The following is a 14,658-nucleotide window of genomic DNA, read 5'->3' as shown; positions in this document are numbered from 1 at the left end:
ATACATATGGATAATGGTGACTCAAATTCCCTATAGGCTCTATACTTTACTTTATCGCTCAAGCACGATTGTCTTCCATATTTCTTTAAGCAATCGACATCCCTCTTGTTCTTCTTCTTTTTCTTAACCCATTCACAACTTTCATTTTTTTTTGAATTTCAAAAGCAACTATTTTTTTCTTTTTATAAAAACATCTCAAGAGATCAACAAGCTCAAATACTTGTTCTTACATCAGTTCTTTCCACAATTACACCTCACCCCTAGATTTTTACATTTAGATCAACTCTTAAAGTGCCCAAAGGGAATTGGGTGAACAAATAACAAGTCTTAACAACAAACTAAATAAGAGTTAAAGCTTGGCTACAAAAAAATAATTATTTAGGCTCAACTGGGCTAACTAGGGATAAATATCATCAATGTAGGTTAATTTAGGTTGTGGCTCAATAAAGAAGGCCTACTTTCATTTCTCAACTCAAAGATCTACCTATAATTTCGCTTCAAACCACATTCAAGGCAAGTTCTAGATTTCCAAATAAGCAGGAGAACTAGATAATATAAGCTAACCGCACAATACACTTGGAGCCACAAAAATTATGATTTCAATCATCAATAAGTAAGTATGAGCTTAAAAATGTAATCATAAAACCAATGATTGGTACTTAATCAATTTCGTTTTTTTTAAGTCTCATGCTTTTCAAGTCAAATCAAGTTTAGCCAACTTATTTACCAAAACAAATTAAACAACTAAAAGTCCTAAAAAATGTTCGATTCAAAATATTACGACCATGTCAAAGAACCGAAAAAGAAATTCATGGAAGTACATGAAATAAGTCGCCTTAGGAATAAGGCAACTCAATTTTTATCGAGTTTTTTTTTACCTTTTGCTTTTAATAGAGGAAAAAGAAAAAAAACTTTAAAGAAACACATATATAACAAAAATATTCCTCTGCCCCAAGCTTAAATAATATCATGTCCTCATGATAAACAAATTTAAAAAAAAATGAAGATAAAGGTGCTTCCCTGATTTTTTTTTATTCTGTACTCATTTCCTTTTCCTTGGCTTCTCAAGGTTTTTCTCATATAACAAAGACAAGATTATGGCAAAGAAAATATTCTTTTTCATGATAGGAGAAAACTTTCATTGTCAAAATTATGGGATTGCTTCTTTATCATGGCAAAATATATCAATACATACTAAATACACACACACACACACATATGTTAATACAAACATGCAATTATTATTTTTTTATTCTTTTTTTTATATATATATAAGACGAAAAAAAACTAAATTTATTAAATAACTTACTAAAAAGGAAATATTATATGTTACTACTAATTACTTATACAATTAAAGAGAGGGAAAGAAAGTAGTTCTGAGTTTAACGTCGCCAGCTCGACTTATTTTAAAAATTAGGCAAAAACAATTGTTGAAGCCTGTTTGTTGAAGAATCTGCTGATATAAGACTTCAAACGATGACCGTTTACTTTGAATTTGTCTCCCCCATCTGTATGTTGTATTTCAATGGCACCATAGGAGGTAACTTCTGTTACAATGTACGGTCCTGACCAACGTGACTTGAATTTTTCCGGGAATAATCTCAACCGGCTATTGTACAGAAGAACTTGGTCTCCAATTGTAAACTCCTTATGGAGAATGAAGTTATCATTCTATTTTTTTGTTTTTTCTTTGTACATTTTAGCATTTTCATATGCTTCAAGTCTGAACTCCTCCAATTCATCAAGCTGCAACAGACGATTTTTACCTGCATCTGGCAAATTTAGATTTAACAACTTTATAGACCAATATGCTTTATGTTCAAGTTCCACGGGTAAATGACAAGCTTTTCCAAAAATTAATCTATAAGGAGATGTGCCTATGGGAGTTTTGAAAGCAGTTATGTATGCCCATAAAGAATCATCTAACTTTAAAGACCTATTTTTTCGAGAAGAACCACAGAGTTTTTTCTAAAATTCTTTTTAATTCACTATTGGATACTTCAACATGTCCGCTTGTTGAGCATGATATGGAGTTCCTATTTTATGAGTTACTCCATATCTTGACTACAAACTAGCAAATTGTTTATTTACAAAATAAATTCCCCGATCGCTTATGATAACTCGTGGAGTTCCAAATCAAGAAAAAATATTTTTCTTGATAAAAGCACAAACAACATGAGCATCATTTTTTCTAGTGGCCATTGCTTCTACTCATTTTGAGACATAGTCAACAGCAACTAAAATATATTCACAACAGTTTGGAGGAGGAAAAAGACCCATAAAATCAATGACCCAAACATCAAATATTTCACACATAAAGATAGAGTTAAGAGGTATCTCATCCCTTTTTGAAATGTTACCTCTTCTCTGGCATGTGTCACAAGTGGCGACATAATTTCTTGCATCTCTAAATAAAGTGGGCCAAAAAACCCCCAGCTTCAAGTACTTTTGCGGCTGTTCGTCTTCCTCCATAGTGTCCTCCTACAGCTCCATCATGACAGTGGCTTAGGATATTGTTCATCTCTATTTCTGCTACACATCTCCTGATCATACCATCTACACAAAATTTAAACAAGTAAGGATCTTCCCAAAAATAGTAACTTTTTTCTTTTTTGAGCTTTTTTCTTTGTTCGTAAGATAAATCTTTTGGGATCCATCCTCCAACTAAGTAGTTGGCAATGTCAGCAAACCAAGGTGTCTGATTTGTAACTGTAGCGATTGTATAAACATGCTCATCAGGAAATTCCTCCTTGATATCTGTTGTTTCGGTTGGAGGATTTTCCAAACGTGATAGGTGGTCAGCCACCTGATTTTCTGAACCTTTTCTATCTTTTATTTCAAGATCAAATTCTTGCAAAAGAAGTATCCATCTTAGCAATCTAGATCTAGCATATTTCTTTGCTAAGAGGTATTTTAAAGCAGCATGATCAGTAAATACTATAACCTTCATTCCTATCAAATAGGAACAAAATTTGTCAAATGCAAATACTACTGCAAGTAGCTCCTTCTCAGTTGTGGCATAATTCTTTTGAGCTTCATTGAGTGCAACGACCCGACCGGTTGTTTCAAGCTCTAGCGCATCGTTCAGCAGTTTGAGGCCATGAGCAGCTTCACTTCAGGCATTATGACTTGTACGCATGGTCAGAATTGAATTTTGGGAAGTTCGGAGTTGATTTGGAAAGAAAATCCTCATTTCGGAAGCTCTAAGTTGAAAGAATTAACTAAAATTGGATTTTTTAGGAAACGACCTCGGAATCGAGATTCGAAGGTTCTAGCAGGTTCGTATGATGATTTCGAACTTGGGCGTATGTCCGAATCAGATTTTGGAAGACCCGGGAACATTTCAATACCTATTGTGGAAGTTAGCATTTTTGTAAGAATTTCATAAGTTTGGGTTGAAGTGCATTTCAGTGTTATCAATGTCTGTTTGGGATTCCGAGTCTGGGAATAGCTCCGTATGGTGATTCTGGTGTTGGGAGTGTGATCGGAAGTGAATTCGGAGGTCCTAAGGTCATTTTAGAATCATTTGGCTAAAGATAGAAATTTGAAGGTTTTAGAGAAGTTTGACCGGAAGTGGACTTTTTGATATCGGGGTCGGAATCCAATTCCGCAAGTTGGAGTAGGTCCGTAATGTCGAATGTGACTTGTGTGCAAAATTTGAGATCAATTGGACGTGATTTGATAGGTTTTGACATCGAATGTAGAAGTTTGAAGTTCTAAAGTTCATTAAGCTTGAATTGGGGTGAGATCCATGATTTCGATGTTGTTTGATGTGATTTGAGGCCTCAAGCAGGTCCATGTTATGTTATGGACTGGTTTGTCTGATTGGACGGGGCCTCGGGTGTATTTTAGGGTGGTTTCAGATTGTTTCGGGCAGTTTTGCAATAGCTGTTGCTGGTGTCTGGTGTTGTTATTCGCGTTCGCGAGGATCCTCTCGCGTTCGCGAAGAAGGATTTGGCTTCAGGGACTCTGTTCTTCGCGTTCGCGAAGAGATCCTCGCGTTCGCGAAGAAGGAAATCTCTGTTGCACAGGTCTGACTTCGGAGGCTCATATCTCGCAATCTATAAGAAATTTGGAGATGATCCAATAAAAGTTATATCCCTTTGTGTCTAATTTTCGGAAAAGTAAACCATTTAGTATTTGGATTTATGTACCAAAAGTTATGGCTGATACACTACAGCTATCCGGGAAGATGAAGAAGAAATTTGTGTTGCACAGGGCTGAATTTGGTAGCTTATATCTCAAAATCTATAAAGAATTGGGATACGACCAAAACATGAAAGTTGTAGATCTTGGTGTCTAGTTTTTAAAACATTAAATTATTAGTTATTTGAAGTTTTGTACAAAAGGTTATGGCCATTATACTAGAGGCTGTCTGAGAAGAGTTTGAAAAATGGTTTTGGGAATTTTCTTCTTTGCGAATGCGATGGGGGTCTCGTGAACACGAAGAAGAGTCGTCTGGGCAGTGTATAAGTGTAAAGAAATGGGTTTGTTTATTTCATCTCATTTCCTCCATGGGAGTCAACGTAGGAGCGATTTTGGAGCTCTATTTTCATCATCCATGTCAAGGTAAGTGATTCCCACCTATTGCAAGTTAATTACTTGGATTATATCTAGATTTTAACATGGAAAATCATGTAAATTAGTAGAAATTTTGGGATTTTGAAGAAAACCTAGGAAATTTGTATTCTTGGATTTTGACCATGATTTTGGACATGAAATTGAGAGCCAATTATACATTTGAGTTCATGAGGTTGTGGGTAAACTTACTTTCAAAAAATTTCGAAATCCGGTCACGTGGGCCCGAGGACGATTTTGTCAACTTTTCGAGCAGAGTTGGTATTTTATATAAATTGAATTATTATGAGTAATAGGGTGTATTTTCATTGGTTTTCCTGTTATTTGGCTAGTTTTGGAGCGTTGGGGCATCGGTTTGAGTTGTTGGAAGGGGCTTGGAAGCTGGTTATTGGCATAGCGATGGCGATGCATGCGAGGCTCGACGACCGCCGTAATTGATATTGTTCGGAAGTATTCAAGTATTATGGCCTATTATGTGTAGGCAGACCCCGAAAGGTTTGTGGTGGTTTAGGCCACTACTTGAAGAATTGAATGTTCTACGATTATGAGAATTAACTCGCGTGTTGCTATGGTCCTCCTGGAAGGAGTTAAGTAAAACGTTTCCAGGTGATGAAGTGTTTACAATATTAGTGGTCCAGGAGTTAAGATGAAGATCTTGTGCTATCGCATATTGGCATGTTGAGTGCAATGAGTGATATGGAATTTGAAAGTGAGGATCAAGGTTGCGGTTCGGTGTTGACAAGGATGTTACGAGCTCGGATGAGCGTGAAAAGGATTTGAATGATTAGAGTAAGTTGGCATTGTCTTCAGCGTCACCTGAGATTGGTGTTTTGTGAAAGAGGCTTTGCATCCTGGTTATGGATTCTTGATCGCTTTTCAGTATTAGTGCGGCCGGTGGTATGGGTGTGCAGACTTGTTATCTGTTACGGAAGGTCGTGGGAGCGTGGCCCATGAGAAGATTGTATAAGTGGAGCATGTAGTCACTTGATTGATTGAAGAATTAAACCAAGTATGAAGATTGTGGTGATATCATTAATTTGAGAATTTAAGCCTGGAGGGCACTCGGTTTATTGGGTTGTGGACTATGGAGGACTGCTCCGGTTATGATGATTGTTCTTGTGTGTTATGGGAAAAAGGGGTTATTATGGACACAGAAAAGATTATGGGCCTAGTTCGATACGATCAGAATCGGCTAGAGGTATGTGGATGGATTTAAGTATGAATATGGGCTCTATCTCAGGCCGGATGTGTTCATTTCGGCATAGCGCTCCTTATGGAGGAATATTCAGCCGTTGAATGTTATTTCATCATCGTCTATTTCATGTAATATTACTTTGTGCCATGTGAGTTGTGAAACGACTTGGTAAATTTCTTATGTGTTGAGGTTCTACGTAGAGACGATGTTATACGAGCAGGATGGCTCTTGAGATTCAGATCGTATGTCGCATATCGGTTGTGCTTGAGTTTTGTAGCGTATGGTGCTATATGTCTCCCTAGGGATGACATTATGCACTTAGCGTGCTTGTGACCGATATTCGGTATTTTGTTGTAATGAGCAATTTAGCTCGATGTATATCTCCTTATGTGAATTCTATGTGTGGATCGGGTGACACACCGCCATGGGTATGTTATTTGGATCGGGTTGCACGCCACAACAGTGTGATGTTGAGTACAATTTTCTATATGCTATTTTTGTGTGCCTTGTTTCCTATTTTCTTAGGAAAGTCCATATTAGTGCGTGAGTTGAGTAGTCCCTTATAGAGTTCGTTTTCCTTTTGTCACGTTCGAGTTCATAGCCTATTGGCACATTGTGGCATCATATGAGACTTTTGATCATGTCCGGGGTGGCTTATTGCCTGAGCAGTTCGTACTGGGTGAGATGAGATCATTAGATTTAGGATCAGTGCAATCTGATTATATGAAGTATATTAAGGAGAAAAGACCATTACTTGGTTTAGAATGAGGTGACGGTTCTTGTCACGAGTATAGATCCAATGATTTGTTGATTCGGCAGTTGGTTCTGAATTTCTACACGTCACTTCCGTCGTGGTGGTATTGTAAGAGTTAGAGCAAGACCTATGTATATCATGAGGTGCGTTGCGAGCATCAAATTCGGGGAATGTTGGTTATTATAATTAGAGAATGTTATTGTGGTCCTGTAAATAAGGTGTTACATGACGAGAATTCAGCAAAGGCATGCAGTCATGTTCTGGTACCTCGTGTAGTGATTGATACAGTGTTCATATATTGGACGCAGGCCTAACAGAGAATTCCAGATGTTGGAATTGGGCTCTAAGCTTATTTGCGTGAATAAAAGGGAATATCTTCAGAATTGATCGAGCTAATGTGCTTAACTGAGTTGTGGTAGCACGGGTAGGTGCACGAGGTGTTAAACAACGATTTCAGACTACTCCAGTGTAGTTCTCAGCACGTTCGAGGACGAACATATGTTTAAGTGGGAGAGAATGTAACGACCCAACCGGTCATTTCAAGCTCCAGCACGTTGTTCAGCAGTTTGAGGCCATGAGCAGCTTCACTTCAGGTATTATGACTTGTACGCATGGTCGGAATTGAATTTCGGGAAGTTCAGAGTTGATTTGGAAAGTAAATCCTCATTTCTGAAGCTCTAAGTTGAAAGAATTGAATAAGATTGGATTTTTGAGTAAACAACCTCGGAATCGGGATTCAAAGGTTCCAGCAGGTTTGTATGATGATTTTGGACTTGGGCGTATGTCCAGATCGGGTTTTAGAAGAACCGGGAACGTTTCGGCACCTATTGTGGAAGTTAGCATTTTTGAAAGAATTTCATAAGTTTGGGTTGAAGTGCATTTCAGTGTTATCAATGTCTGTTTGAGATTCCGAGTCTGGGAATAGCTCCGTATGGTAATTCTTGTGTTGGGAGCGCGACTGGAAGTGAATTCGGAGGTCCTAGGGTCATTTTGGAATAATTTGGCTAAAGACAGAAATTTGAAGATTTTAGAGGAGTTTGACCGGAAGTTGACCTTTTGATATCGGGGTCAGAATCTAATTCCGGAAGTTGGAGTAGGTCCGTAATGTCGAATGTGACTTGTGTGCAAAATTTGAGATCAATTGGACGTGATTTGATAGGTTTTGACATCGAATGTAGAAGTTTGAAGTTCTAAAGTTTATTAAGCTTGAATTGGGGTGCGATTCCTAATTTCAATGTTGTTTGATGTGATTTGAGGCCTCGAGCAGGTCCATGTTATGTTATGGGACTGGTTTGTGTGTGATTGGATGGGGCCTCGGGGGCCTCGAGTGTGTTTTGGGGTGGTTTCAGATTGTTTCGGGTTGTTTTGCAATAGCTGTTGCTGGTGTCTGGTGTTGTTATTCGCGTTCACGAGGATCCTCTCGTGTTCGCGAAGAAGGATTTGGCTTCAGGGACTCTGTTCTTCGCGTTCGCGAAGAGATCCTCGCGTTCGCGAAGAAGGAAATCTCTGTTGCACAGGTCTGAATTCAGAGGCTCATATCTCATAATCTATATGAAATTTGGCAATGATACTAAAATAAAAGTTGTAGCCCTTTGTGTCTAGTTTTCAGAAAAGTAAACCATTTAGCATTTGGATTTGTGTACTAAAAGTTATTGCTGATACACTATAGGCTGTTCGGGAAGATGAAGAAGAAATTTGTGTTGCACAGGGCTGAATTTGACAGCTTATATCTCAAAATCTATAAGGAATTGGGAGATGAACAAAACATGAAAGTTGTAGATTGGTGTCTAATTTTCAAAACATTAAATCATTTGTTATTTGGAGTTTTGTACAAAAAGTTATATCTATTATACTAGAGGATGTCTGAGAAGAGTTTGGAAAATGGATTTGGGAATTTTCTTCTTCGCGGACACGATGGGGGCCTCGCGAACGCGAAGAAGAGTTGTCTGGGCAGTGTATAAGTGTAAAGAAATGGGCTTGTCTTATTTCATCTTATTTCCTCCATGGGAGCCGACCTAGGAGCGATTTTGGAGCTCCATTTTCATCATCCATATCAAGGTAAGTGATTTTCACCTATTGCAAGTTAATTACTTGGATTATATCTAGATCTTAACATGGAAAATCATGTAAATTAGTAGAAATTTTGGGATTTTGAAGAAAACCTAGGAAATTTGTATTCTTGGATTTTGACCATGATTTTGGACATGAAATTGAGAGCCAATTATACATTTGAGTTCGTGAGGTTGTGAGTAAACTTTATCTTTGAAATTTTTTGGAATTCGGTCACGTGGGCCCGAGGGTAATTTTATCAACTTTTCAAGCGGAGTTGGAATTTTATATAAATTGAATTTTTATGAGTATTAGGGTATATTTTCATTAGTTTGCCCATTATTTGGCTAGTTTTGGAGCGTTGGGGCATTGGTTTGAGTTGTTGGAAGGGGCTTGGAAGCCAGTTATTGGACTTCTGAGCGAGGTAAGTCTCCTTTCTAACCTTGTAAGAGGGAATTGTCCCCATATGTGAAATAATTGGTTACGTGCTCCTATTTGTGGGGGCTACGTACGCACGAGGTGACGAGAGTCCGTGCGTAGCTACTATTATGTTTAAGTCTGGGTAGTCTAGGACCCAAAAACATGTACCTGAAATATTTGTAATCTCATTGACAACTGAAATTGCCTAAATCATATCGAATTAGTAAAAGAATTTCTAAAAAGGGTTAAACCTCATTTTCTTAAATCGTTAAAAGAGAATTGACTTTTCCTTGGATAAATGTTTCTTGATAAATTCTTAATTGACTGTTTGACTGTGTATCTATGAGTACCTTCATCGCATGTATGATTTGCGAGCGGGGTAACTCTACTATTTATATTTGACCGCGTCGCACGTATGATTCGCGAGCAGGGTAATAGATGTATCTGTGGTTCGCGCTATTCGACCACCTCGTAGTGCACAATTTAAATATTTGTTGGATCGGGCCGTACGACCTCGGCATGATTTGCGCATGCTTGTAATTCTTGCTTGAGATTTACAAATTGATATTGCTTCCCTGGTCTGAGATAAATTGATAAATAATGGATTATGAATTTGGAGACTTCTAAATATAAAAAGGAATGTTTACTTGTTTTTTTGACTTATTGAGTTTACTGCCGTTTTTAATAAATCTATGATTATTCGAATTATTAATATATTATTATTGGACCACTAGTAAGTGTCGAAGTCGATCTCTCGTCTCTACTTCTTCGAGATTAGACATGATACTTACTGGGTACACGTTGTTTTTGTACTCATACTACACTTGCTGTGCATTTTTGTTGCACATGCACATGTATGTCTAGTGGCCTAGTTGGGCACAGGGGCATGGTTGATACGGAGACTTAGGTGGGTTGCACCTCTTGAGATGACCCGCAGCCAGCAGAGTCTCCTTCAGAATATTGTACTGTATTTCTTTTTCTGTCCAATTTGTATTCCGGACAGTTGTTGTATTATATTATTTCCTAAAAATTGCTCATGCACTTCTGACACCGGGTTCTGGGATGTTTAAGGGGTATTCTGTATTAACTTCTAAACATTCTTTTATTTATTTTGTAAATATTATCTTTTACTAGCCGAATTGAAGGAAGATCATAGTTTTTACAATTATTTAAACGAGAATTTAATTAAGTATTTATGGTTGGCTTGCCTGACAGCGGTGTCTGGCACCATCATGTCCCTTAGTGGATTTTGGGTCGTGACATTGATGGTTCTACTGGCGTAGTAAATAGGCCTGAAAATCTTGTCTCTCTTTTGTCCCAATATCACTCCAACTGCTATATCACTTGCATCACACATTATTTCAAATGGTTCGCTCCAATCAGGAGAAACAACAATTGGAGCATTAGTCAAATGTTCCTTGAGAATCCCAAATGCTTTCCTGCAATTATTTGAAAATTCAAACTTCACATCTTTCATCAGTAGGTTAGTCAAGGGTTTTGAAATTTTTGAAAAATCTATTATAAACCTTCTATAAAGACCTGCATGCCCTAAGAAGCTTCTAATACCTTTAACAGTGGTAGGAGGGGGTAATCCTGCTATAAGATTAATTTTAGCCTTATCAACTTCAATTCCTTTAGCAGAAATTTTATGTCCTAAAACAATTCCCTCCGTTACCATGAAGTGACATTTTTCCCAGTTAAGAACCAAATTTGTCTCTTCACTCTTTTAAGCACCAAAGTTAAATGATAGAGACAATATTCAAATGTCATACCAAAAAGTATTAAATCATCCATAAAAATTTCAAGAAACTTTTCAGTCATGGTCTGAGAAAATTGCCGACATGCAGCGCTGAAATGTAGCAGGAGCGAACATAGTTCAAATGGCATTCTTCTATAAGCATACATACACATGTGAATGTGGTTTTTTCCTGATCTTCTGAAGCAATTGGTATATGATTATATCCTGAATATCCGTCAAGAAAGTAGTAAAACCATGGCCTGCAACTCTTTCAAGCATTTGGTCAATAAAAGGTAAAGGAAAATGATCTTTCCTTGTGGCATCATTAAGTCGTCTGTAATCAATACAGACTCTCCATCCTGTGACTGTTCTAGTAGGTATGAGTTCATTATTTTCATTATTTTCATTTTTTATTACTGTCATACCTCCTTTCTTTGGTACTACCTATACAGAACGTACCTAAGGACTGTCAGATATTGGATAAATGATACATGCTGCTAGAAGTTTCACCACTTCTTTTTTGACGACTTCCTGCATTGTTGGGTTTAGTCTCCTCTGGGGTTGGACTATTGGCTTGTAATTATCCTTCATAAGAATCCTATGCGTGTAAATAGCTAGACTGATTCCATTGATGTTAGCTATAGTTCATCCTAAGGCTCTTTTGTGTTCTCTTAACACCTTCATTAGTTTTATTTCTTGTTTTGCAGTCAAAGAAGATGAAATAATTACTGAAAATAATTTAGGTTCAAGAAAAACGTATTTTAAATGAGAAGGAAGAGTTTTGAGTTCAATTTTTGGTTGAACTTCTTCTAGTGAGACTTTCTCATTTTCAGAATCTTTTTCCAGTATTTCAGCTTCTTTTCTGATTGTGATATCATCATCACTTATGGTACCTGACTATGCCAAACATCTTTCCAATGAATCAGTAATCAGTTGATCATCTTTATATTCATTTGCAAGGTGATTCTACAAATCAATTTGAAAACAAGATGATGATGACTCATCCTCAGGATATTTCATTATTTTCTGCATATCAAAAATCACTCTTTCCTCATCAACTCGCAAAATTAATTGTCCTTGATGGACATCAATTATTGCTCTTCCTGTTGCCAGAAATAGTCTGCCTAAAATCAATGGTACCTCAGTATTTTCTTCCATTTCAAGTACTATAAAATCTACTGGAAATATAAATTTATCAACTCTAATAATGACATTTTCAAGTATTCCTTTCGGTTTTTTAGTACTTTGATCAGCCAATTGTAGAGACACACCAGTGTCCTTCATTTCACCAAGTTCTAATTTCCTGAAAATTAAAAAAGCATTAGATTTATTGAAGCACCTGAATCACATAATGCCTTTTCAAAGTGAGCACCTCCCAAAGTACAAGGAATTGTAAAACTGCTTGGATCACCAAGTTTCTGTGGAAGCTTATTTTGAAGTATATCACTACATTTTTTTGTAAACTTAACTACTGAAACTTCTTCCAGTTTTCTTTTACTTGACAAAATTTCTTTAAGAAATTTAGCATATGCCGGCATTTTCTTCAAAGCATCTGTAAAAGGTGTGTTAATGTAAAGTTGTTTTAAAATTTCTAGAAACTTTGAGAACTGTTTGTCAAGCTTTTTTCTTTTTAGCTTTTGGGGAAATAGAAGGGGTACAGAGTAAGGATTTATCATCACTTCATTTTCTTGTACCTTTTTTCCTTTATCTTTTTGTTCTTTTAGAAGTTCAGTGTCTCTTTTATTCTCACCTTCATTTATGTGTTCCACTTCTTGTGGCTTTCCTTGTCTATTTGCATATGGATCATCAAGAGTTTTACCTGATCGCAGAGAGATGGTTTTGAGGTGTTCCTTTGGATTTTTCTCGGTGTTACTTGGTAAAGAACCTTTTATTTGCCCAGACATGAGGGTTACTAATTGGCTTACCTGAATTTCCAAATTCTTGATAGCTGAATATTGACTTTTAACCTTCTCGTCAGTAGCCTTAATGAATTTGTACATCAGGTCTTCAAGGCTTTGTTGATGAGCTCTATGGGGTTGCTGCTGATTTTGTTGAAAATTTTGTTGCCCTCTATTTTGATTTTGAAAACTAGGTGGTCCTTGTACCTGCTGCTTTGATTAAAAAATCTTTGAGGATTTTCAACACCATTAGGATTGCTCCATTGAAATCGTGGATGTTTTTGTGTCATGGGACTATCGAATGAGTAATTGTTTCTATAACCAATCACATTTACCTGTTCCTTATTTTGTGTTGAAGTTTGACACTCATGATTGAGATGATTACATCCACAAACATCACAATTCTCAAGTTGAGATGATGATTGAGTATTTACCTGAAAGGCCTCAACTTTTTGTGTCAGAGTTGCAATTTGTTGCGCTAATGAATTCCAAGCTTCCACTTGATTGACTCCTGCTGCTTTTTTAACAATTATTCTGTCAAAGGGCCATTGAGCAACATTTTCTGAAATTTCGTTAAACAATTGCATAGCTTCTACAATGGTTTTGCTCATTATGGATCCTCCTGATGCTGCATCAATAACATTTCTAGCTGAGGGTTTAAAACCATGATAAAAAATATATAAGATGTCACGATCTTGAATACCATGGTGTGGACATTTTCTTAATATTGCTTTTAATCGTTCCCATACTTGGTATTCAGATTCAGAATCTGTTTGCATAAAATTATTGATTTCTTGCTTCATTTTAAATGTTTTTGCAGATGAAAAATATTTATTAAGAAATTTCTAAGTCATTTGGTCCCATGGAGTGATTGAACCTATTAGCAGACTTCGCAACCATATTTTTGCTTCATCTTTTAATGAAAAAGGAAAAAGTCGTAACCTGATAGCGTCTGTTGTGACTCCATTATCCCTGCAAGTTTCAACTAATTCAAGTAAATCAATTAGATGAGTGTGAGGATCTTCACTCGCATCACCAGTAAACTGACATGACTGTTGAATGGTTTGAATCAAGCCTGTGCGAATTTCAAAGTTGTTTGCTGCAATTGGTGGTCTCCTCACACTTGATTCTCCTTCAAAATGATCCGGCCTTGCATAATCTCTGAGTATTCTGTCACGTTGTGGAGCCACCTCATCGAATTGTTCTTCCACTTGATGTGGTGGAAGTTGGTTATTATTAAGCTCTTCATTCTCCATTTCTTCACAAGTTATACTTTGAGGAGATGATGTTTGTCCTTTCCTGTGCAATTGAAGAGATTTTTCAATTTCTGAGTCGTAATTCGCCAACTCTTTTGTGGAAGAGCAGGTCATAAACTACCTGAATTCCTTAAAGAGAAGAATTGTTTTTTGAAAGAAAATCAAACTTAGTTCCTAAAATAGTAGTGGTGATACTAAAAAGAAAAAAATGTATATTAAAATAATAGTAGTAATTAATATAACTAGTGATACTAATTAAAAATAGAAAATAAAATATGTTTTTTTAAATGAGCTAGCTGATCCTAGAAACAACAGAATGATACCGTATAATAAAAATAAAAATTAAAAATATGAAGAAAGAAAATGATACGAAAACAGTGGGTAGTAATATTGTTAATAAGAGAAAACTAGAAAGACATTACTAGTAACAATAGTTACACTAGTAACAAAAAAACAAAAATAACAATATTAATAACAATATTAATAATAATAATAATACTACTACTACTACTACTACTACTACTACTACTACTACTACTACTACTACTACTACTACTACTACTACTACTACTACTACTACTACTACTACTACTACTACTACTACTACTACTACTACTACTACTACTACTACTACTACTACTACTACTACTACTACTACTACTACTACTACTACTACTACTACTACTACTACTACTACTACTACTACTACTACTACTACTACTACTACTACTACTACTACTACTACTACTACTACTACTACTACTACTACT

The 14,658-nt window shown here is 36.4% G+C and overlaps 1 protein-coding gene and 1 non-coding gene across 2 annotated transcripts; one reads left to right on the top strand and one right to left on the bottom strand.

The window, feature by feature from the left end:
• Positions 1–12,044: 12,044 nt before the first annotated feature.
• Positions 12,045–13,435, bottom strand: LOC138884122 (uncharacterized). The gene is made up of 2 exons (XM_070164935.1): positions 12,968–13,435; positions 12,045–12,839 (listed from the first exon to the last, which is right to left on the bottom strand). The coding sequence occupies exons 1-2, from the start codon at positions 13,433–13,435 to the stop codon at positions 12,045–12,047; spliced, it is 1,263 nt and encodes a 420-aa protein (XP_070021036.1).
• LOC138886602 (small nucleolar RNA R71) lies at positions 13,332–13,438 on the top strand. The gene has a single exon (XR_011405652.1). It is a non-coding gene; the product is annotated as a small nucleolar RNA R71 (small nucleolar RNA).
• Positions 13,439–14,658: the final 1,220 nt, after the last annotated feature.

This window comes from Nicotiana sylvestris, chromosome 2 (assembly GCF_000393655.2).
Source record: "Nicotiana sylvestris chromosome 2, ASM39365v2, whole genome shotgun sequence".
NCBI classification, from domain to species: Eukaryota; Viridiplantae; Streptophyta; class Magnoliopsida; order Solanales; family Solanaceae; genus Nicotiana; species Nicotiana sylvestris.
The sequence above is the reverse complement of the archived record's forward strand: the minus strand, read 5'-3'. Positions and strand labels throughout refer to the sequence as shown.

Excerpts from the sequence above, each read along its gene's own strand:
- LOC138884122 (XM_070164935.1), bottom strand. The coding sequence starts at position 13,435 with ATGAAGCAAGAAATCAATAATTTTATGCAAACAGATTCTGAATCTGAA. Across the intron at positions 12,840-12,967 it reads CAACACAAAATAAGGAACAG|GTACAAGGACCACCTAGTTT; the intron begins GTAAATGTGATT and ends TCAAAGCAGCAG.